Source organism: Galendromus occidentalis, unplaced genomic scaffold, assembly GCF_000255335.2.
Source record: "Galendromus occidentalis unplaced genomic scaffold, Mocc_1.1 scf7180000076951, whole genome shotgun sequence".
NCBI classification, from domain to species: domain Eukaryota; kingdom Metazoa; phylum Arthropoda; class Arachnida; order Mesostigmata; family Phytoseiidae; genus Galendromus; species Galendromus occidentalis.
Genome location: NW_003804940.1, coordinates 690151 through 714029, shown reverse-complemented (window position 1 = coordinate 714029; position 23879 = coordinate 690151). Strand labels below are relative to the sequence as shown.

At 51.3% G+C, this 23879-nt stretch overlaps 3 protein-coding genes across 3 annotated transcripts; 1 reads left to right on the top strand and 2 right to left on the bottom strand.

The window, feature by feature from the left end:
- Positions 1-1656: 1656 nt before the first annotated feature.
- On the bottom strand, positions 1657-9463 carry LOC100904218 (uncharacterized). The gene is made up of 4 exons (XM_003740509.1): positions 9383-9463; positions 8653-8798; positions 2623-2853; positions 1657-1876 (listed from the first exon to the last, which is right to left on the bottom strand). Exons 1-4 carry the CDS (start codon positions 9461-9463, stop codon positions 1657-1659), a joined length of 678 nt encoding a protein of 225 aa, XP_003740557.1.
- A 1340-nt stretch (positions 9464-10803) lies between these two features.
- Positions 10804-11670, top strand: LOC100904076 (uncharacterized). Its single transcript, XM_003740508.1, has 3 exons — positions 10804-10889; positions 11002-11175; positions 11388-11670. Exons 1-3 carry the CDS (start codon positions 10804-10806, stop codon positions 11668-11670), a joined length of 543 nt encoding a protein of 180 aa, XP_003740556.1.
- A 222-nt stretch (positions 11671-11892) lies between these two features.
- On the bottom strand, positions 11893-15760 carry LOC100897332 (endoglucanase A). Its single transcript, XM_003740465.2, has 4 exons — positions 15664-15760; positions 13904-14037; positions 13272-13540; positions 11893-13117 (listed from the first exon to the last, which is right to left on the bottom strand). Exons 2-4 carry the CDS (start codon positions 14001-14003, stop codon positions 12701-12703), a joined length of 786 nt encoding a protein of 261 aa, XP_003740513.1. The 5' UTR covers positions 14004-14037; positions 15664-15760; the 3' UTR covers positions 11893-12700.
- Positions 15761-23879: the final 8119 nt, after the last annotated feature.

Here is a 23879-nt window from a genome sequence, read left to right as displayed (position 1 = left end):
TTAGTCAGTGGCCGAATGTATCAGACATTTGGACTCCTCGTAGGGGGGAATTCGGCAAAAAGCCGATATATTGGGTTTCCTGCCCTTTCAGCTCCGATATTCCGTCAGCTCCATCGTCGAGAACCGATGTCGTTTGGTAACCCGAGAGTTGCTAAGCTGCTGTTCGAATCATCATCTGGACATGGAGTACCGATCATACGGGATGTTTATCCAATCGGAGCCCCAATAGAATTTCTCATCCGTTCGCGCTCGAGATTCACAACGTTCGAGGGCGCCTGTTCGTGAATAACGGCCGGTCTGATCTTTCAATCCAACGCAAACCTGCCCATGTTCAAGAGGCCGTCCGTGTTTGCGAGATTTCCCGCCCCGGGAGAAAATCAACGATAAGCAGAAAAGGATTCCACTGTCGAGTTTTGCTCACGAGAATGGCCGATCGGCCTCTCGCAGATCTGCGATTCCGCGACTTCGCGAATACCAGCTCCTCGAATACAGGGACTCGTCATCTTCGGAACATCTACTTCCAACATCAATTCACCTAGCCTCCCAGCTATATCAATGAACATATATTTGAGTGCCTGTATCCAGACGACTGCATCCGCGGAATCTTGCGGGGGAAACTCGCGGATCCGGATCCTTGGGAGGGCCTCCGTTGTCCCTGATAAAGCATGTCGCATCTCATGATGGCTGCCGAGGAGCCGTTGGAAATCTTTCGGAGGAGATCGGCCTGACCATCAGCTCAAAGTACGATTCCCGCCCATCTTCCAGAGCGCGGAATCCCCACGATTAGATCGGTGTGTAATTTTTCGGAGTCAATACTGCGTATCGGGCAATAACGGGTCATATTAATATACACTCAGAATATTTATTGCATCCGCTCCTCATTCTTCTGCCTGACACAGCCATTTGGCACCAAGACGCTTGCTCGACAAGTCGGACACTCATGAAATTTCAGAGAAACAATGGAGAGAAGAGAAGACTTCACCTCGGGTGATCCTGCGGAGTCACCAAGGAAGTTGTGCGGAATCTGAACAAGTGACGGGTGGTGTAGAAGTTTCTCCCCGAGAAATTTTCGGGACTTCTCTGCTCGAGGTTCTGGTCCTCGATAATGGCAAGTCTGACCGATTCCCTGGGGACGTCATGATTCCCCAAAGCGGTTGAATACAGCACCTGCATTCGTGGAGAGCATCGCTGCAGTAGCTCGTCACTTGAAGTCAAGCCGAGGACGTTGTCGGCTGATCCCCCAGGGTGGGATACATATAAACAAAAGGAATCCATAACACATCGATGAGCGACTCTAAAGCTTGAACATGAGCAACGGTGCTCCGGTGATGAGTGTACGTCTTGGAAGTATGATTCTCAATGAATTAGGAGGATAAATATTTCCCGAACGTGGGCTCCGATAGTCTCTACATAAGCATGGTACATGAATGTCGTCTCTCAAAAGAAGCTGTATCCTCCGGTGGACATGACATACGCATCCATGACATTGAAGCATCCGGTCTCATTCTGGAATTCACCACAGTCAAGGCCCACATCAGGCCGCTACTGAAGGACTGTCGGAACGCCACTATCTTTACGCGAGTCGGGGAATCAATGAGACATTCTGCGTTTCCAAGTCGATAAAGTGGGAGACTCGGCTGGCTTCCGGACGGGATTCTACGATCCGTATTTCGGAGCCGCTCGACATTGAGCTTGCAAGACAAGATTGGGGTCCGGGACGAAGCAGACGCAACTCGACGGAAACAAAAACTGCGACAAGAACGGTCCCTTGTAGTGATTGTTGGGGTCTATAACCAAGAGAGATTGAATGTTGTACCGCTGCTGACAGGAGCTATGGAAGCAGGGCGCGATGTACGCACAAGCGGATTCCTCGTCCCTGAAAAAGATAAAAGGATCGCGTTGATTGACGACATTTATATCGGACAAGCATCAGGGCTCATCGATGGATGTGTAATTCCCTCGAGGGAGCACGAGAAGATGAACGGGGAACTGTAGCTCGAACTCTGTTTCGGTAGGCCGACTTTCGATCGGAAGTGAAGCTTTGCGAGACATTGTTTCCAGTCAGAAAAGTTGAAAGGTTCGTCGCGTCAAGAAAAACATCCGCTCGAGGGTCTCATCCACTAGAATCGTCGGAGCATCAAGTACCGGTGCTTAATGCTCTTAAACTACTTAACGTCGGAGCAAACACCGTTCCCCTAGCACCGAGGCTCCGCAAGGCCTCACCCGCTTCCCTTTGAGTCTCGGTTGAGCTCTTGAAAACTTCATCCCATGATTCGTAGCATCGATTGACTGCTGCGGTGGAGAGATCCACATGATCATGAGCGGAATCACGGCCGATCATGCACATTTTGTGGGGTAGGTCTAAAAATCGATCGAAACTATAGAACGGATTATCTGACCGAAACCCTCAGAGGGAGCTTGCAGGAATCCCTGCCGAAGTTCTTTTAAGGAATGGTCACCCGCCGCTCTTAATCGGCGTCGGTTCGCGGCGTGGACTCGCGCATTGAAGTCACGGATTGAAGCTACGAAGTTTGAGCGGCGACTCACCGACGCACGTTCCGCACCTGATGTGCTAGACGAGCTAATCACCGGACCATCTCGCTGATCGGCTTGGTCACTTACCGGCACTTGATTTCTGTGACAGTCTGGATGTGATACGGTGTGTTAATTACGACGAGCCATTTCCCGTTGGTGTTCCGTGCCCAACCTGGTCGTATAATCCTCGTCATTGAATCGCAGACCAGATTTCCATTCTCCGAATCCGCTAGCGTCGGGGGTTGCAGATCGCGCAGATCTCTGAAGAGTTTCTCCAAGGGCCACTTGAGGTACTTAGTGACTTGATTTATGAGCGCCCTGAGGGATTAGAATGGGGAAGCGAAAGTTACTTTTTGGCATGGAAGGTCGACGCTTCCTCCGGCTCGTCTGGTTCCGTGGCTCGTGAGTATCGGTGGCTTTCGCCACACCAGTATTCTCCACGAGGGATCCCTATGCCAATTCGGTTTTCCCCGAGCAAGCCTTCCGCTGCGGGGGGGAAGATGCGTGACCCTCTGAAGAAATAATCTAGATGCCACCGATGCGGTGGTGATTCCCTCCTGGTCTTAGCATTCGGCCACCATCCCGGCATTCTTTTCAGACTTCCTCGGGGGAGCTCAACGGCTTTTCCTCGCAACTATCTAATGGTGCGGAGCCCTCGAGTCTTGGATTGTACCTCTCCTTCGAAAATCCCGTCGGGGTGCCTTATTGCCGCTTGCTACATGGTTCCCTCCGGTTTAAACATTTTACGTGGGTTTCAGGCGGAATGTTGTAAAGATCAGTGATCCGTCACAGGATCTGTATGGAATCCCCTTCTGCCCCTTCGGAATCATCGGATTAGGCTTCTAAGTCTCGCGAACACGAGATCTTTGGGAACCATTAATCAAAGCCGAGATGCTGGGAACGCACGATTCGCATTAATGAATCTTCGAGCTCCGGATCGCTCGAATTTACTACTTCTTCAATCGAACTTTTTTCCTCTGTGATCCTGGTCGATCCTCGGGATCTCCACCGAACGAGCGGTACTCACGTAGGGTAATCATCTGATGCGTCACAATAGAAGCGAGAGAAGCCTGCGCAAGCTGGGGGGTGACTGTTGCCCGGAGCTCCACCTATTTCCTCTTCGCGAGGGAAGTCCCCTGCTTCGGTGTCGGAAGTATGTGTCTGATGCTCTTCATTGTACGATTCCCCCTCGCTCGGCTCCCTCTGGGCGTATTCGTTGCGATCTTCGTCTTCCCCATGGCCACCGCGCGACACCGTGGCACGCTTCGAAGATGCGGCGGCAGAGTTCAGAGAAGGATGGATTTTTTGGTGGTTGCGCATGCTTGCCGCTGCTAGATTCCGGAGTTCTTGCACGCGAGGCAGCGGTAGCTCCGCTGTAAATATTCAATGCTGAAGAGCGACCCAACGGAATGGAGATAGGCTCCGGGAAGGAAAACACGTAATTTTTTCGAAAGGTCTCACCTAGGTTCCCCATCCAGGAGTCCACCGAAAAAAGAGCTTTCCGATTTTCCTTCAAAGAAGTTCTGCCCGATCTGGACGGATGAGACCGCAATGCCTCGGCCCTCGGAGCCTCGGCGGAGCGATTTTGGGGCGTCAAGGAGGATGTCGTGTTCGATACCGATTCCTTGTTTCTCTTCGATTTGGAACTTCGATTTTTCCCTGGGGGCCCCCCATTGGCCGATGAAGTATAGGACGAGTTGCTCGAAGTGGAATTGAATAAGTTTGCGGGAATCCAAATGTCATGCAAGGACGTTATGTTCCTGTCGGCGAATTCGCTCGCAGCTAGTATGGACGCCGTCAACAACTAGAAATGAAATGGAATGTCGAAGATCCGACTATCAGCGCAAGGGAAGATCTTCGTGCGTGTGGTCGGATTGTGGCGAGATCGCACGTATTTGGAGAACCAAGTTATCCTCAATCGATCCCAGTGGATTCGCGCATGGGGACTTACCAGGAACAGCACCAAAATCCATACCAGCACCGAACGTATTCCAAACATATTCCGTTTCCGAAGCTCGGGATCACGCACAACTTTCTCACTCGACGGCGTCATGAACTCGAAGCATATTTCAGTTTCACGTACTCGGAACACGCGCGTTTTTGTGCTGGGATCTCTCACTTGCTGACAGATTGATGCTCCCCCGTAAGTAAACTATAATGTCGTCGCCATGGATGGCAGATTGATTCGACGAGTGAGGGAAGACTTCCTCGCCTCCTCCCCCAGTGAAGCTTCACTACCTATTAGGGTTACCAGCGGCCGTGAATAATTGCTAACAGACGCGAACTCATCCAAATTCAAAGAAAAAACTTAGCGGAACCACCACTCTGACGTGAGCGCAGGAAGAGAGAGAGAGAACCTGAGGGGAAGATTATCCGGCGGGTGATCCATGTCTGCTCGCGGACAGCCGCTGGCGTCGTACGCTTTCAGGCGTGAATGACGAGCCAGAGTCGACAACCGACAACTCTTGTGTCCATAGGGTTACTCCGATCGATGATACCGCTTGAGCTGTCAGTGCGAAAATTCCGACTGTGGAGGGTCGCTCTCGGAAGACCGCATCGATTCCTCACCGCTTGAAGTGCGGAAGTAGTCCTGGAAGCCACGCTTCTATGTCGGCACGTTGAACAGAAGTATTCGACCGAAAAACGCGCTCAAGAGGCACAACGCTTCGGATAGATTCCGATCTTTCGGATTTGCGTACAACTCGGTTTTGACGGTGATCCGCCGCTCGTGTTTACTACTCATAGCGTCCACTGGAAGTGGGCAGCGTCACGCGCGTTCCGGTGCACAGTCGCGTTTTTCCCATCTTGTAATCTGGGAGGAACGATCGGAGCAAAAAAAATTTTTTTGTCAAGAATAAACGGCCCGTGGAAGTGGCTCCGGAAACATCATGAAGATTAATTAATTGCACGTGGAGCGCGTCGTGGAGAAAGGCTTGCGGACCCGATAATAGACATTTGGTGGAATAACAATTGATGCCCCTCGGCGGAGGCAAGTGATGCCTCACTCTGATTTATCGCTCAGTTGTAAAATATCTCATGGATGACAGGAGCGCCGATCGTCAGGCGGAAGTTACTCAATACAAAATGCCTCCACTTCTTACCCGCCTCCCACACCTACGAGACTCGAGAAGCAACTCATGATCGCACCGGTATCTTGACCATCTGCCTGAACCTATCGTGCTGCTATGGCCCGAGTCTCCGGACCGTCTCCCGGCAGCTTCCAAGCCTCCGAGCTTCCGACTTTGCCGAGCCCGAATGCGGGCCATCGCAATGCCCATCTCGATCTGTCGGCTGCACACCTAGGGATGGAATAAACGCTGATCTCAAGGAGGTATCAGACGCAGAAGACTCACCGATCCTCGGGGGAGGCTATGTCTAGAATAACTGCTGAACAGTAGGATAATCGACAGGAATCATACCCTGACGGTTTGGGCTTTCCATGGAGGATCCCCTTTCGAGACTTATCAATGCGTACGAACCTCATCGCCGATCAGGAAGGGAAGAATATAAAAATAAAAAAATTACACGAGTATCCTCCGCTTCGGACGCGGAGTGCAGATCGAGCGGTCCCCGATATGGTCTCCTGCGGCTCACCGCCCCAGATCAATCCTCCCGTGATCTTATTCGAGGAAAGAATCTGAATGAGATCCGGGAGCACACTCCCCAGCTTCTTATCCGTGAACGTTTTCGATGTGCTCTCCTGTAGGATCGAATAGATGTGGGGGAGCAGCCTAGCGCTACCGATAGTCTGGACATTACGGTGTTGGGCACATTCCGCTCAAGACTAACTAGGAAGGATGTCAGGCTTCAGCCAGGAGACGAGACGTGAAGTCGCCGAATGATATCTCCTCGATGACTGGAGGAGGTTCCAAACTGATGTTCGCTGATCAGACGCGACGAGCGCAGATGCCATGGCTCGTGCCACACAGACCACGAACCTCTTCCTTGGTCGGAAGAAGAGCGACACGAAAGCAGTGCAAAAGTGCCTCTTGATCTGGAGCGGGAAACGAATCCGTTCTCCTGGTTCCCGGAAATCCCGATTCCGGAGCGAGCGCCTCCACTTTCGATTTCGAGTCTGTCGGTTCACATCCATCGGGCTTGTTTCACGTTGCCGGTAGGCTTCATTGAGTCACAGGTCACAGCCCTCGGAAAGGCCCATATTACCCCGAACATGATAATCCGCTTCATTATGTAATCAGATAAGCTAAGCCCTAAACCACTTACTGGCTAAAGATTGTTTCAATTCTGTTCTTTCGCTCGCAGACAAGTCCCTATCGAGCCCTTCGATGGATATCTCAGTCGAGCATTCACTGTGAAACTCAGCATGCCGTGTGATGTTAATTAATTATTAACGGAGGGAAGACTGAGCCCCTTAGTGAGTCATAATCCTCAGTCACGCTATGAACTGCAGTAAGATTGTGCTTTAGTCCTCTTCCCACCGAATCATCTTCCCGTGAAAGGATGACTCGATCTCTCGCTGAATTCGTTTGGGCGTTCGAAGCGAATTTCCCGAAATGCTTGGAATAGCAGGCGTGCGCAAGAGATACCTGAAGTTCTCGCGATTCGGCCATACGGCCGAATCGGCCATGCGGATACAACACGAGCTCTGTGGGTTTGGCGATAAGCTTAACCTTCCGTGATCCCGAGGGAGAGAGAAAGAGTCTCGAAGGAATGTGCCGTCATTGAAGATCGTTATTGCGATTCAGAAGAAGCTTGTATCCGTAAAACAAGCAGAATGACCGTTCCCTGTGCGTATCAATATCAATAGGTGATCCTGCTCTGGAATCACTAAGCGGAGTCACTTTCTCCCTCACGATCCCAGCTCTGTCCAACACTTTTGATGCTGTCCCTGCCTATCCCGAGCCACTTCTCGGAAGCGTCAACGAACCCATCGAAAAGAATTCTTGGAGAGCCAAAATCTCCGGGAGAGAATGGCCGAGAGCCCCGATAATAATTTGCTTTGCTACCCGTGGCGGTTCATACGATTTTATCTCGAGCAGTGCGCGGATCGCTTCGCGGACGGGTGGACTTCACGGATCGTGGCGTACGAGGATCACGTAGTCCTCAAATGGGGGATGGTCGGTCTCCCAGTTCCGTACATCCCTCGAGTACGTCTGACTCGCTTCGGCTGTGAAGACCACACCCTTCTAGATGATGATTAACCGAAGCTAATTGCAGCAGACGTGCAGCCGGCACAAACCGGCCACTCTGAGCACCGATCCAACAGCCGCTTGGGTAAACGCATGGACAGTATGCCTAGAGTATCCATGGGTGATTTAAAGAGCTTTCCACGCGATCATGAAAGCCTCCGCCCGTTGTAGTTTTCGGGATGGCAGAGCTGAAAGGGGACAAAAAAGGCCGGATCACTGTCAAGGCGATCCGAGCCTCCGCGGAACGACGCGGGACATGAGCCCGAGGGTGGCTCATCCGATGGTTCCAATATCCTTGACCGGAGAAGCGACCTACTGGTCGATCTCTGAGAAGGGACACTGGGAGCTCGCGAACTTCTCGATTTTGAGCATAACACGAGTATGCTCTGCTTTCTCGAGCCTGGTCTCTACCTCTATCTGAAACTTTTGAGTATGCTTTTCGGACGAGGGAGTCCGATTCGGGAAGACCGCTGATCGAGTCGGTCTCTGGGGAGGTGATGTTCATCGGTGCCGTAGAGGTCGGTCGCAGCCCCGAGCATCGCGGGGTATTCCGAACTTGCCAGCAAAATCAGAACTCAAGGATACTCTTGCAGACACCGATTTTGGAGGGGGCACTCAGGTCCTTGAATCCATTTTCGGAGCTACGGAAGCCAGTCACCGGAAGCCACCAGTAGATGCAGAAAAGGACAGCCTCCGGAAAGTTCCAGAACAGCGATGAGACATCTTACCCACGAGGCGTACTATTTGAGGGAAAAAAGGAAAAATTTTCGACGATAGGAGGAGCCGTTCTGTGGCCAGATCCGATGATGTTTGTAACGCCGATGGAGGGCGGAATGCGCTCATGTTTCGCGCGGAAGAAGTCTCCGGGAGCAGCGGCTTGGATGTATTTTCAGGCAGCGATCGCTTTGAGAGATGTCTCTCGATCCAATATGCATCCGCTCAGGCAATTCATTCACAATGGACTCACCTGAGCGTTCGGTACGGACCAATCACGCGGCCAGCGTGTCTGTCCGGGGGTCCGGGGGCGGCAACGTCGCCGCGCGTGACCGGTGCCTTATGAAGAATGTATCGGAGCCTCGCATTCCAGATCATGCATTTACAGCAGAGAGACACCTGCCCCGGAGCAATGCGAATTCACAACTCATTGTCATGAGCGGAGTGAAAGGAACAATACCGCGAGAAAAAATCGTTTTCGAATACACGAACTGTAACAGTCCTTAAGAGGGGAGCTGATTCAACCGAACGCTACGGCTCAAGATGGAAAACTTCAGGAAGATTCAAATGCCGTGATGCTCCGGGGAAGACTGAGCTCAAACTTCAAATGCAGCGTGTAACTTGCATGTCTGAAACGGTTCTGCTCCAATGGATGCCGAAAATGACCTGGCGTCCGATGTCGGCGTCGACGTTTCCACACCGCAATTCCGTACGACGAAGATCCGATGACGACTACTCGACTGGGGGGAACTCGCTTCGCCGCAGCTTCGGTGATTGCGACCACGACCAGGACACCAGCGGCCCGGAGAGCATGCTCAAGTCATCTGCTGCTCTGTCGGAATGAGAGATCCCGAGAGCACTTCACAGATATGTAGATGCGCGCCTTGGAAACCGCCAAACATAGAGCCATAGCAACGGGGCGTTCGGTGTGATGGGGGCTCTCGAAGCACCGGAGCTGGAAACCTGAACGTGACCGCACTCACTCTCTTCATTATGATATTGTCCGATGCAGACAACTGGACAACGATCTCTGAAACAGCTGAACACGGTCTCCCAATGGCCATATTTAATGTATTTTGTACAGTGAAATTTCGATTGCGGAGCAACGCAGAAGATCGGGAGCCCGGGGGATGGGGCTGCTCGAGAAGATGAATTCCATCATTAGTTTAGCAGAGGAAATGTGCGGTCGAATTCGGGCTCCATACTCGTCCCATTAAGTCTTCACGGCCTCTCACATTCCCAGATTGATCATAGGAATCAAATCCCCGTTAGGCTCCGAGCGGACTCAAGGGGCTCACGTTGAATCGTGGCAAGTCAAGCCGGCCCCTTGCCTGAGGCTGGCTTTCAAAGTTTTTTGCATCGAGCGATTAGATAATTAGGAAGATGGTTCCGCGCCTGTTTGACAAATCGTGCCCCCTTCTAATAAGAGATTCTGGGGGCACTTTCGAGGAGATATTAGAAGATCGCCTACGAACCCGCTGCTGGAATGATGTTACCCACAGCTTGGTATCAGCGATCTAAAAAGCATGATAATTGATGTGATCATATTCAAGACTCGATTTTGCGGAGCACGGACACGATATGATTCACACGCAGAGAAATGGTTCCAATATCCGTCATGGGGACGATTTCCTCATCCTGTACTCGGGGGAGGAAAGCGTTTGACGAAAAGCGAACTTTCCCACGCCTTGGAATGCCACTCGAGTTGGTGGAATGTCATGTACCTACACCACGATCGGGCGAGAAGTATTTGAGAAGCTGGCTCGCGGCAGAATGCGTGTGCCAGGGACCGGTGCCGATCAGACGGCGGGGCTCATGAAATCCCATGGAACAGGCAACCGACTTTAAGCTACTGCGTAGGCGCTCGAGGCCACGCGGGCGCCACATCTATCCGTCCCGAAATCAGAAGCAGGATTGAGTGCGGCTTGGAACTCGTGCGCTCTGGCCGAGTGGGTAGTTGGAGGCTCGAACACTGAATGTATTCGATGCGCAGGTCCATTCAGCCAAGGAGTTCGGTGTTGCTTTGCTTCCGCGGAGCGCTTCATTCGACAATGCGATGCACCTCAGCCAGATTCCAAGGGAGAAGCATCCTGTCCCGGGTTTACTTCTTTTCGTCACTGCTCCGTATCGAAAATATGTTTTTGAAACGGAAATATGTTGCAGAGGGTGATTAACTTCACTCATCGGCTCCACAAAATTATTCAGAACGAAAATTAGAGAGAGTTCTCAACAATCCAGAGTCCAGCGAAGTCTTTGTGCCGCCACGAATCTCGCGGCACGAAGCTGTAAGAAATGTTCGACGTGAGCATCCGACGTGAAGTCTCCACGTCGGACCCGACTTACGAAGCTCGTATGGCACTGGCGGTCCCGTTCGAACTCAATTTCAGTCATCCTGATCGCCAAAATGATGCTGATCAGTTCTCTTTTGTTGATCTCTCTCCCGGCCGTGACACCGACTCTTAGCCCAGCAGGCGAAGCTTCTGACGAGAGGTGATCTCGCAGTGATCGCTTTGTTTCTCTTACGAATCATCGAAATTCGAGATCCAGATTGTGTTCCCGGAGGGGAGCTCGACCGCTGAGAACAGAAAACTTCTCCTTCCAGGACCCTTTTCTATGGCCCCGCATCAGAGCATCTGAGTCAGTGGGTTTCGTACCTGCGACTTAAAGCAGTCGTTAAAGAGAAAGCTTACGATTGTAAACGAATCCACTATTGCACAAAAGGGGCTATCGAGTCCCTGCTGTTCCCGTCGCATCCAGTCCTCGATGATCTCATGAGGTATGTGTCTCTTGATCACGAAAATTGTATGAGACGGTTTTTTTTCGGAGTCCTGATCAGAGGCTTTGCGTTGAGACTCCAATCATGACCCGGGAAACTGTTTTCCGATAGCGCGCCGAGAGAGGTCGGACATAATTCCATTATCGAAACTCCTCTGATTTCAATGTGTTTCGAGAGATCATCGTTCATTCCTCGGCGATCCGATATTGCAGATTCCTGTCGAAGAACCATCAGGGTATCCTCGGGGCTATGGCCAACGGTTTCTTGCGCAAGGACTGCGAGAAGCTCTACCCCAAGTGCTCGATGAAAATTCGCATCAAAACCAGCAAGATACCGTGCGAGTCGGGGGAGGCCTGTTTCAGAATTAGTCACTTCGGGTTGGACACGAGCTCGGACGAGGAAACTGATCCACACAAGTTGAAACAGGGGACGCTCGATGCGAAAGTCGCTGAGGTTCCGAACAACACGATCGAGTCCGCCGAATCGAACTCCTGATGTTCAATATGATAATCACGCTCTCAAAGCCCTCTTCCCAGGAGCGCGACTAAGTTAGGGCTCCCCCATAATGACAAATACCTATAGCGTGGAAGCGAGACGGTTTCCACAATAAATTACCGGAGTGAAAAGGTGCTCTTGAACATGTAAATGAAGCTTCCGCTATGGTCGGCGCAATGCGGATGGAGATCTACAACCGAATGAATTACTCGCTTCCGAAACACGTAATCGGTTTTGTTTCAATATTTTATTCAAATGGCTATTTACACATCAGCATATATTTACAATATGCACCAGAATTTCAGCCATCGATAGAAATTTTCCGAATTAGAAATCTCTCCCTAATGATCTTCTCATTTATCTTCTACCATAATCGCTCAAAGTGTGAAGTATTGTCTTCTTACGATAATTCTGACTATTGAATTTTTCGCATTCACCCATGCTCCACGTGCTTTTCATCGTCATATTCCTTGCCGATTCCCCTTCGAAGACATTGTCAACAGAAGGAACTTCCGTGAAGTATAGTTTAGTATAACCGAGACTACCCGACTCAGAATCTGCGAATTCCCTTTCCTGATCCAGAGGAGTAACGAAAAGCTGCCCGCGTTCTGAGTCCACGTTAACTGGAATCCGATGTCCGAACGACGTCAAGTCCGAAAACTTATGTAATTTGCTGCTACAAGTCACTTCAGGGAGAGGAATAGGGGGGAGTCCAACAAGGGAAACGCTCTTCTCACTGGAATCTTGAGCGTCTCTCGATCATCCTGACTTCCTTGAGTCTGTTTTTTCTCTAAATATACTTTCCATGGGGGAGACCCCTTCTAGCCATGTCGTCAGCAACCGGGGAAGTGATAAATGTACCAATGCATAGAAGATCCAATAGCTCAATCGGGAGACATCGCGAGCGAACGGGACGGTGAGCAAAAGAACGCCCCGTCGGAAAATAAGGAGCAGGTACGCAGCCAGTCGCTCACCTACGGTAACCCACTTTAAACCGCCGATTTGAGAATATTTTGCCTAGATCAAAGAATTAGAGTTCGCTCTTCTCCTTGCTGTTGGGAGAAGCTCGTTTCGGAGCCTCTGTTGGTTTGGGAGTCGTCACGGGCTTCTGTGGGGCAGCTTTCTGAGTTGATGGTGCCTGAGTCGGTTTTGGAGTTGGTGCTCGTGTGGGTGCTTGGGTGGGAACCCGTACGGGAGCCTGAGTCGGTGCTGCGGTGGGAGGTTTGGTAGATGCTTGGGCGGGCTTGGGTGCCGCTGTGGGACCGGCTTTGGGCGTTGCGGGTTTGGGTGCAGCAGTCGGTGCCGATTGCTTGCCGGACTGGAATTCCTCGATTTTCTTGAGCGCGAGTTTGTAGTAGATTTCGACCTGCTTTTGCGCTACAGCGAAGTATTTCATCGACAGCTCCTTGAGATCACCGGCTTTCTCCACGGCCAATTTCGTGTATCTCTGTAATTACATGAGGACAATGGACTACATAAGCCCGACAAAGTTCCAAGGAGACCACGCCAGCGTCATGAGCTGGAGTTTCGCGGCATTTCATGCGGAGATTGAGATTATTCCCCTCCGTTTAGGGAAGGCTTTTGAGAGGAGTCGAATTTACCTTGGTGTACAGTTGAATGGTTGGGAGGTACTCCTTTTCGAATTGAGCATAGTAAACCTTGGTATGTTGGTCAACGATGGCATAATATTTTCGAGCTTGTTCCGATCCAACATGATACGATTCCACGGAGAAGTCCACGAATTCATTGACGGTCGGAACCCGCTGCTTGACATGATAGGTGTACCCAGTGAACGTTGTCACGTACAAGAAAGCCGAAATCGCAGTCAAGAAGATCAGCTTGCGGATTAAGCTGAAGATGCTGCTGCAACCTGCGAATGAGGATCCAGCAGAATGTCAGTGACAGCTTGAGCTCACAAGGAGCTCATCGGAAGCTTTCGCAGATCAGAGTAATCGGGGTGGATTTTTGGATGAGAGGCGGTAGGAATCGGTCTTCGATAAGCACCGATTCATTTGGCTTGCCTATGTTCCGCTATACTCTCTGCGTCTGCCGTTAAATCTAGGCTCCTACTCGCTGCAACTCAGCTACAGTCAAAGGCCGCACTGCTGTTATGGGATCCCGAGTAAGAGTCTCGGATTCTGCTCCAATGAGAGAATTCAGAGGGAATCGAGATCGTCAGATTGAGACTGGGCGAATACAGCGGCCACGAAACTTTTTCATAAAGCCTACTCACATCCTCTCGAGGGTTTGTCTTTCATCTGCTTGGGGTTCTGCTGACCTCCTTTTTTCTGTGACTGAGCTTGTGCTTGTTGGCTCTTTCCTCCCTTACCCATTTCGAATCGTCTCGAGATGTATTCGTTTTCTGACCTGGAAGTTCAAATGATTGATCAGCGAAATTCTGCAAGTTGTGGTAAATGACCGAAATACTGGTCAAATCACTCAGGGGACAGTGCTCCTTCCATGAGCCTGTATATGAATGTTTTTTCCTTTCGTAAGTCTATCTACGAATCAATTCCAGATCAGCGCCCGGGTCGCGCATCTACAGCTTTCTCAACAATCTGGGATTCCGCCGCGCTGCTCAAACTTTATCGATGGCCAGCGAATGTGATTTGAGCACAGATGTTAGATCGTCGGATTTCCGGATCTGTGACGAACTTGTTGGGGAACTCGGCAGATGGTCCTGTTGACACGCTGGAATCCAGTGCGAGAAAACATTCTGTCCTAAAATGGGTATCGCCTAATCCGGGATCTGGGGAGCTATCGGGTACTCTGAGTACGAATCTTCGAAATGACCCATTCGTGGAGAAGAGAATCCGGTAGATGGCGTCGGCAACGAGGAAAACTACTTAACGAACGCTCGCTGTGCAGTTCGGTCTTGGAATGTGGCTTCACGATTCTACTCGCGGATTAGCGATGCGCGGTGAAGCTCCTCGCTCGCGTTAGAAAGTTCAATGGTCGCTCGCCCCAAAATACAGCGCTCGCTAGAGTCCTTCTCGGAGCGCTCTAGAGTCGAGATATCCGTCGACACTTTCGAATCTCATGCTTGCCGAAGCCTTGATACCAGTGCTCTGCGTTAATAGTCATCCGCCTCCGTCACCTACTTGGTTTAGGATAAGGAGATGCATGGTCCTAGTAGCGAGCCCTCTTCTTAAACAGTGTTTAAGAAGACCCTGGTGTCTACTCGGGCAAAAAGCGGATATAAATACCACCTGTGTCGGCGAGCACGCAGTACGAGACAGACAAAACAGTCGGAATAAAGCATCACGAATCACGAGACAGTTCCTAATTCAATCGACCCCACGAGCGTCTATGCTTCCCGTGAAAAACGGATGCGACGCTCATACGCGATCGATACTATTGGAAATCATTACTTGAGCCGAGAAGGAGGAGCGGCATGAGAAACCGGCGGAGGATCCGATCTCAGTTCTGCAAAACATCGCATCACAACGAGGAAGTGACCGGTAGTGGTATGGCCACATACAAGCTGAATTATCCTGAGCTCGGCCATCAATTGTGTCCGAGGATGTTCCCGGACGTTTTGGAGACCTCTTCTACTCAGATATAATCCTTCAATCGCTCATTCCGTTGAGAATATGCTCCGTGATCATGTGTCGCTCCGACAGTGAACTGCGGGTTCAGCATTCGCCAGGCGAGCCACGCAACCGACCGAAGATAAGAGAGCCCATGATGTTGCCCTGTACACGGTGTTCAAGAAAAAACGGCACCGACCAGGTTATCCCGCGACCTAGGACCGAAGCCGAGCGGAGACCGCGTCGGGAACTCGAATGATTGATCGAACCAGCGCTTGGGAACCTGAGAGATGTCTCGCAATCGAGACCCACAGGAAGATCGGGATGAAAAAGGGCCCGGTGTCGCCGTGACGTGTACAAGCTTTTGACGTTTCGCCGGCGAGCAGCGCGGACAAGAGTCGGTGGATTTGAATCGGTAAGCTTCATCCCAATCGAGTTATAACTCAGCATCGAGTATACTCACCACAAACTCGTAGCGAGCAGATATTTTGCCGCAGAACTGGCTCAGAGATCCTTCGCTGGATGGCTTGTCAACTCTCAATACACAGCGACCAACGAACATGGCGGGAGAGAGAGGTGTTGGGCGGGAAATTCAAGTTGCGAAACCGCCATATTCGAAATCCTCACAAGTGCAAGCCAATAGATGGTGCATATAATTGAGCACTTCGTCTCGCGTTCATGAGCGTCCATCCATCGCTCTTCGGTTGATCCTGTGCCATTGTCACCACCGAGATCCTTGCTCAAGCCTAGGGGAACGGGAGCTTCCATTTTTCTGCGTTCCGATGATCAGCGACCGGCGAAGAATGCTTCCCGGTCTCCCTCGCCGTTAGGTTCCTTATGAAACCACGAATCTTTGGGCAACGGCTCTCTTCGTCTGTCACCAAGCCCGAGAAGGCCGGGCTGTCTTCATCTTCTATCGAAAATTAATATGAATATCTGAGCAAATTTCTGTTTCAAGGCCGGAGTTCCCTCTACGGAAGTTTCCAAGAAGGAAGGACTCGAGAAGGCTCTCGCAGGTGTTTGCTCTCCCAGAATCTTGGGCAGCACTGATGGCGAGATTCCGCTGGCGGGTGACCATTCGGGGCCAATGTCATCCGATACTCTCTCTTCTGCCTGCTGTTCGGAGTCGTTACCGCGATCTCCCGGGAGCCATTAGCCTGAGCGGGATGCCTTGGATGGCGATCTTCCTCCTCCGTAGGGGGAAGACCAGATCCTGGAGTTTTGCCCTCTCAGCTATCAGCGACATTTGGGTGAGACTGCGGGATTCCTTTTGCGTCGTGCTCCGAAGCCGTCATCGGCTTGCGAAGCTCGACTAAGATTACCTAATTAAGCAAAGTCTGAAGGCAGAGGTCGGAACAGTTTTCTTCTCTCATAATTACTTATGTTAACAAGCGAATCGATGCCAGCTTGGTGTTCATCGTGCAAGGAGCGGGAAACCGGTGGGTCACCATCGGTGTATGCCGCTTCTCCACCTTCGGCATCCTCTGCGCCCGCATCCGCAACGGGAGGAACCCCCCTGAGCGACAGAGCAATACCCCCATCAAGAAAATGTCCTGGAATGTAGCGCTTTCGTATTGTTCAATCACGTGAAGACTTCATTTCTGACTTCCGTCATAGAAATGGAGTCTCGGAAGAGCAACGTTGAAGTTCTCAGAGGGCGAATCCCATCCCTAAATCGAGCTTAGAGGCGGTAAAACACAATTGTGAATCCAGCATGATGGAACTGAGAATGGAATAGGTCCCATAGAGGGACTCCACACGAGCTAACGCCGTGCGTCAGCAAATATGCTGGCGAACCATCCTGTCGGGGAGGGAGCCTTCGGAATCTCAGATGATTACCGTTTCACGGGGTCTCGCTGACGAGATTCGGAGCTTATGGGGATCGATTGACTAGGTTGCGAGAACGAATTCTCCTCAAGTTTCACGAAGTGAGAGATTTGAAAATAGCTAATGAATATGGCCTTATAGAGAGAATCGAGAAGCGAGAATCGGGAAGCCCCATCGGAGGCCGTTCTGCATCGCAGATTGGGAGCCGCGTAGGGAAGCAGCTGCGGCACGGCTCGATGTTCTTATGGGCTCAGGATCGAGTCGAGCCGTGGTGATACTTATATAAGCCAGCGAGAGCCGGGAATGATGGTTGAAGGATCGCTCCCTCTGTTTGGAGGGGCTTGGCTTCTTATGATGATAGAGCTGGATGCTCGATTGAATTCGTAGGACTCCTCAAAGGCCCCGGAGTTGACGGATAATTCCCATGGATTGAGATCAAGAATTATTAACGCTCGCGCTCGCCTCAAACCTCAGTCGCTCAGATTCTTCCAGGGACGGTATTTGGGGATCTTAGTGCCTCGCAAGAATGGGATCGGGCTCGAGCGGCCCATCGCTGACCACAATCGTTCTCCTCAGACCGGCAAAGCCGCACAGACGGCGCGGCGCCAGCGTATTTACCTACTTGACATATGCTACAACATCTCAAGTCCCCGACCGGCTCCCACGTCAGCGATCGCGCAAACTACTTAGTCCGTGGAAGATTTTCCCCGATTTCCGGCTGAGCATTGGAGCGAGCGGGACGCCACAAAGAGTCGATCGGACTGTCAACATTGCGTCAGCTCACACAACGAGCTGCGGAGGCAGGATGTCGAGACGCGGAGGTGTGCATCAATGTTTGCGACGGTAGTGTCATTTCTCGGGGGTTGAAAAGTGGTCTGAATGTCCGATTTTCTGTAGTATTGTGGAATACCAAAAATATTCTTCCCGGGCTACGGCGTACCGAGACCGCCCAGAGTCTCTGTAAGAATGATTCCGAAACTCGCGCGAGGCTCTGAAAGGGCGGCGGAGTTTCGAACGTGAGTTTTCAGAGAAGACCTCTCCTGCTCACCATGATCTGCTTCGGATTGGGAATTTTCTCATCTTCGAGCTGTGATCCAGAGACTGAATGATCTCACTCGAGGGTTGTCCTCGGATCTCCTTCGAACGGCATCAGATCGAGATGCGAGCCTCGCGAATCCTCTGACGAAACGGCGATACGACGGCAAGATTCGAGAGGCATTCTTTAATGTCATGGGCGCTAGCTCTAATTGTAAGTCCAGGAAGACAAGTTTGGAAAACTGAATCTCGAAAAAGGAGACTTCATCAGCGGTCATTCACAGGCATAACCGAATCCCGGTGAAGAACTCGTGAATCTCTCTCGATTGTATCGAGAGAGATTCTCGCTAGTCGCACGTTAAAACATTTGAATGGAAGCACACGGACGTTAGTGAGCGAGTGGTGAGAACGAGCATTTCCAGAGGAGCGTGAGAAATACGGATCTTATGGAAACCGCCGTCCCCGTCATAACAACGCCGCGAGCAGATAAAACATTTGACCTCTTCGCTCATCGAATATCCGAACAATCAGATCCGCGGAATCGTTATGATCGAAGGCAATTAGTTCTGCTCTTTGCTCACAACTCACAACCCGACCGTGGATTATCTCGGACGGTAGCTTGCGGGATCTTCTGAGACGTTGCGCGATCGCCTCATCGATGGGAGCGTATTTCGCCATCGCACAGCGTGGCCCTCCGTCCATCCCACCTTGCCGATACTCTCCGAATGTGCGACCAGACTTTTCGGATGCACCATCTCCCCCTCCGGGCTCATTGGAACCCACTTGCTGACTCTCGGGAATTCCATGTCGCAGAGTCGTGTAACAATCATCGGAGTTATCTTGCGTCCTCGCTCTCGGGGTCTTCTAAGCTTCGATCATCTAAGGGCGTCGATCTCCTTCCGCCCGTGATGTACAAAGAAACACCTCTAATCGGACCACGCGCGATGCCGTTGAAATTCGCTCTGATAACTTAGTTGGTCCGACTACGGCTCCAGTTTACAATAATAGGCCTCTGAGGTGATTGGGGGGAAACGGTCCGATGAGTCATAAGTAGGGATGTAAATTTTTCGCGGGAAATATCCGCCGAATTCGCGGCCTTCATTGAAACTCTATAGGGAGTAGCCGGAAATTTCCGCGGATATTCGCGGAAAAATGGCGGTTCGCGAAAAATTTACATTCCTAGTCATAAGGTCCCGTCGTACGGTGGTCCCTCGAAGTCAGGACTCACTGTGAGTCGGATTCGCGTAATTTAAAGGACGGCGCGCGAACCAAGAGCCTCACTAACGGGCGGTTCTCCAATCTTCTTGCTTTCTACACCTTTGAGGGGTAGTATCGAGCTCCTTATGAATTTCTCACAATGAAAGACGTGCTTCCTCTCACCGGCTCCTCCTCGCCGATGGGCGGAGCGTTGAACCTACAGCCGGGTCTCTCTGTTGTTCTGCGATCAATTCGCTATCAGAGCTTGAAGATCGACGTCTGAAAGCTGGGACCTCCTTAAATTCCATACGGTCACCTACCGAATGTGGTGCGTGCAACTCTGAGGAGTTATACCTGTCTTGCGAACACGCTCCCGGAGAATAGCGTCTCCCATGATGATTCTCCAGTCACAGTTAACCGACAAGGTTGAGCAGCTGAGGCTAGGCAAAGAAACCAAGACGGATGTGGTTCTTGCCAACGAAGAATTGGACGTGCTAAAAGTTCTTCAACAGCTGCTCCCGATCCAGAACGACAGTCGGCAGAAGATGACGTCTCTAGAGATTCTACAGTGCGCCATAGACTACATCGCGGACTTGACTAATATCAACGAAGAAACCGAAGAGTTGTGATGAGTGCTCATGAAAATCATCTCAACGCTCACATGGCTGTCCCACGGGATGGACGCGGCTCCTTACCGACCAGGACTTGGTCAATCAAAGCGCTACAGTATGCGGAATATCCACAGAACACACGACAACGATACTCATAGAGACTTGTTTCAGAAGTTTATCCCGAGACTTCGACGATTCATTTTATTGTTAATAGTATTCCATTTTCGCTGATGACATGTTTTTGTTTCACGTTTGTGCAATAATGCGATATAAATAAAAATCTAAGCCAATCCCAGTTCAAAATTGACCCTTATCTGACTCCGAGGCCCGTGCGCGGCACGACGACTCTACGCTACCTATAGTAAAGACTCTTCGTTATCTCCAATTGTTTATTCTACTGAATCGTGCTCTCTTATATACCCTCACACCCCCGGACTTTTGATCCAATCCCTTCTGGGATTGAGCGTAAAATGGGAATCATTCGGACACTTCTTGGAAAACTTCAATCCAATGGGGCCGAGATTTTCGAAGGGGGACCCCACTCGGACTGTAGTGTAAGGTCATTCCGGCCTCCGATTTTCTTGACGCCCTACACCAGCACTCAATTTCTACGGTGCCAGACTGAGCGACTCGCAGCTTTGAGCAGTGCCTTGTCTCGGACAGAGACGGGATCCTTGTATTATTGAAGTTCTCCAACAACTCTCCATGAATGAATCTGCGTGACTCACAGATCTGTAGGCATAGATCCGGACGGTGACCCAGCCATTCTCCAAATCGACTGCGCCAGTAAAGACTCTTCGTTATCTCCAATTGTTTATTCTACTGAATCGTGCTCTCTTATATACCCTCACACCTATGCAGCTCTGGAACGCAAAAAGTTAACTCTGGACACCTTGCAGAAGGGTGCGCTCGTCGGAAATTATTCGGCTCCGACGCTTACGCGCGGATAGACTCTCGCTCTCGAGAGTCCTTCCGCACGTTGGGGTACTCTGGAGAACCCTCTTACGCCCTAAGAATAATACAGATACCAAATCAGCATGCGGCCAATCTTGATCAGTCGTGCTCGGAAATCGATCTCTCTGCTCAAGAAAGGCGAGCCAGAGTAGCCTCGCCAGACAAGTGAGCGCCCCAAAAAATTGTCTTTCGGAAGGAGTTTATCGAGTCGACCCCAGGTGGGTAGAAATGCCTGACCGCAGGCACGCGATTCCCAAGCTGGGCTCGTTGGTGAAATCTAGTCGGACCTCAGTGAGATCAATTAGAGCACAATTAGGGTGATCGGAAATGAGGCGAGCCGCGAGGCTTCCAGTCGCTCTCGGAGCCGAGGTCTGCATGAATCCCATATGATGACGCTGAAAACGACGTTTAGCTCGTTCGATTGCCGACCAGATCGGCGGGTGTTCGACTGGGTGTCCGAACGCCCACCACTGCATCGTGATGGCCGATGAAACAATAGAATCAATTTATTTGTTTTGTTCCATCATGATCCGAGACATCGTCACCTGTTCATTCTCGTTGATGTTGCGCATGTACTGCGGTTAGCTTCCTCTGCCATCGCTGCCTCCTGTTCCCCATAATTGTCTCTGTTGAGATTGCGCCCGTGGCTACATCGATTGCTGATTGTCGGTCGTACGCCGACATCCATAGAAGCCATCCCCCGGGGGATTCGATCACAGTATTTACTGCTCGTGAGCTGCTTTTGGATGGCATCGCTCCAACGGCAGCGTGACAGGCTTCTCGCTCATCAAACTAGAGTTCCTATTCTGAATCGAATAGCAGGGATTTTGGGTCGATTCAAGATCTTTCGGAGAAGTTCGAAATCCTCCCAATCCAAGACTGGTATAATACAACGAGCCTCCCGTTTCTGGGAAACAAAGAACGCTGTTCCGGGCGTGTGTTCCACACGACCGGAACCACGCGCTTGAGGGGCATCCAGTGCCCATTGCTACACTTGCTGCGAACGTCGTGATTTGATCCTCGGCTTTATGCATCATTGGAATGACGCTCGCTACAAAGAAGACTAGTCCGCATCTAGGAGATGAAAGAGGACAGGTGGCTCCGCGCGCACGACGTACCGACAGCTGGACAGCCAGCTGCTGACTGCCTGACTTCTTGCCTGACTGACTGCCCAGCTTACCAGCAGGCAGGCGGACGGACAGAAAGGCACGCAGTCAGGCAGGCCGAGAAAGAAATAGAGAGCCGCGTGTCTTAGCCGACAACGTTACCGGCACTGTTTGTAATGATATCGGCGAGCTACCCCCCTCAGAAAGCTCGTGCGGGTCTTGCAGTCGGAGAAATCTGTAAATTCACTCGGGAATTTCCCGAGTACAGAACCAACTCGCGACGGTGACGCATTCGGCAAGAAGATCCGTTGAGGTCAACCCCGCGTCGGCCGCGTCGTATCCAGCTCCGGGATTCTGGCAAACATTCGAGACATGCGGCGGGCTGGTGCGCGGATGCACCGGCGAAGTGGCGATGCACGCTCTGCGGCGGAGCTGTCGATGAGCAGCTGCTAATTCAGAATATGTGCGAGTTCAAATCGTGAGGCGATTCCCAATTGAGATATCCGTCGACTCATCGTAATCAGCTGGCGATCGACTACCTGGATTAGCGGCCATTCACTGTGGTCGATGATTTTTCATAGAGCCGATTTTTCCTCGGATTGCTTGAGCACCGACTCCGCTCAGTCGGGGCTGACCTTTTTCCGCGCTCCCTGGAGCGCTCATTCCAGGTGTTGGGCGGTTCGAAGTCGGCTTCAATTGGAAGAAGGTTCCGAGCGAGAGCCAAGAGTGATTTTGCTACGATTTCTTAGCTCTATGGATGAATTAGAAGGACACGACAGACGTCAGCCGAAGGGTTCGCGAACGGCCGCAGCTGAAGGGTTCGTTGATTTTGTTACTAACCAGAAGCAGCAAGTAATCCAGTTGGCTTCCGGCGGAGGTGGGCAGCTGCGGACCGATGCAAGCGATTCCCCAAGCGAACGTCTGGTGGCCCTCTGTGTGTTCACCATAAGGGGACCTGAAAGGGCCCAGATGGTGACCGTCTTCGCACGAACGTCGTTTTCAAACGAAGTTCCGTCTCGCTTGCACTGTATTGTTCTCGAGGTTGCTCCGCGGCCAATTCACGTGGCTGCGGCTGCTCTCGCTGAACTTACATAATCCAGCGTCTTTACGTGTAGGAGTGTTTTCTTCGTGTGCAAAAGCCTTCGATCCGTGAATAGTGTCTCGAGTCATAAATAGTCTTCGAGGCTCTGGAAAGACACGAAGAGTCGACGAAGACTCATGGAGCTCGAAACGAGAACTCCTGTTCCCATGCGGACCCAGCTGGCCGTCGAATTCCCAGGCCAACAACCGAATCCCAGTGCCGTCGAAGGCCGCTATTGTTCCTGGTCACTTGGCCATGTCTGTGGCAGTCATCTCCAGGTGTAGCGCACCTGAGCCGTCGTTTGCTTCTGTTACAATTAAGAGCAGAAGGGCAAGCAGACGGACGGACGAAGAATTCTCAAAAAGCCAGCAGTGCACTTCTCGACCGAGAGAAACAAAGAAAGGAAGTTACTCCTCTCTGTCTTTCTCCCTCGAGCAATCGGTGGGTGAAACTTACGCTGCGGTCACAGCTGTCGGGTCGAGAGTCGAGTTAATGTTATGATTCGGAATCGGATGAGCCTCGGCAGGAGCAGATATTCGATCTTCAAGCACCAGTAGGTCTGACGCGTAAATCCTCACGACTAGAGTCAACTCAGAGTCGATTTCGGAGCAATCGTACGGGTGTCCGGCGAGCTATCCCGCCGAAGCTCCTGTTGCCGCTGGAAAATGCTGACATTTTCGGAAGAAAAAGTTCCTCTCGGCGTCAATGCTTCTGCAGGAGATGAATTTTTTTTTCTCGGATGCTGAATAAATGTGAGCTTCGGTGCTGGTCACCCGGTCGAAACGAGAAGTTCTCAGGCCCACGTAGGTGAACAGGTGTATCCAGAAGAAAATTCTATGCCAGTCCACAGTGGCACGGACTGGTAGCG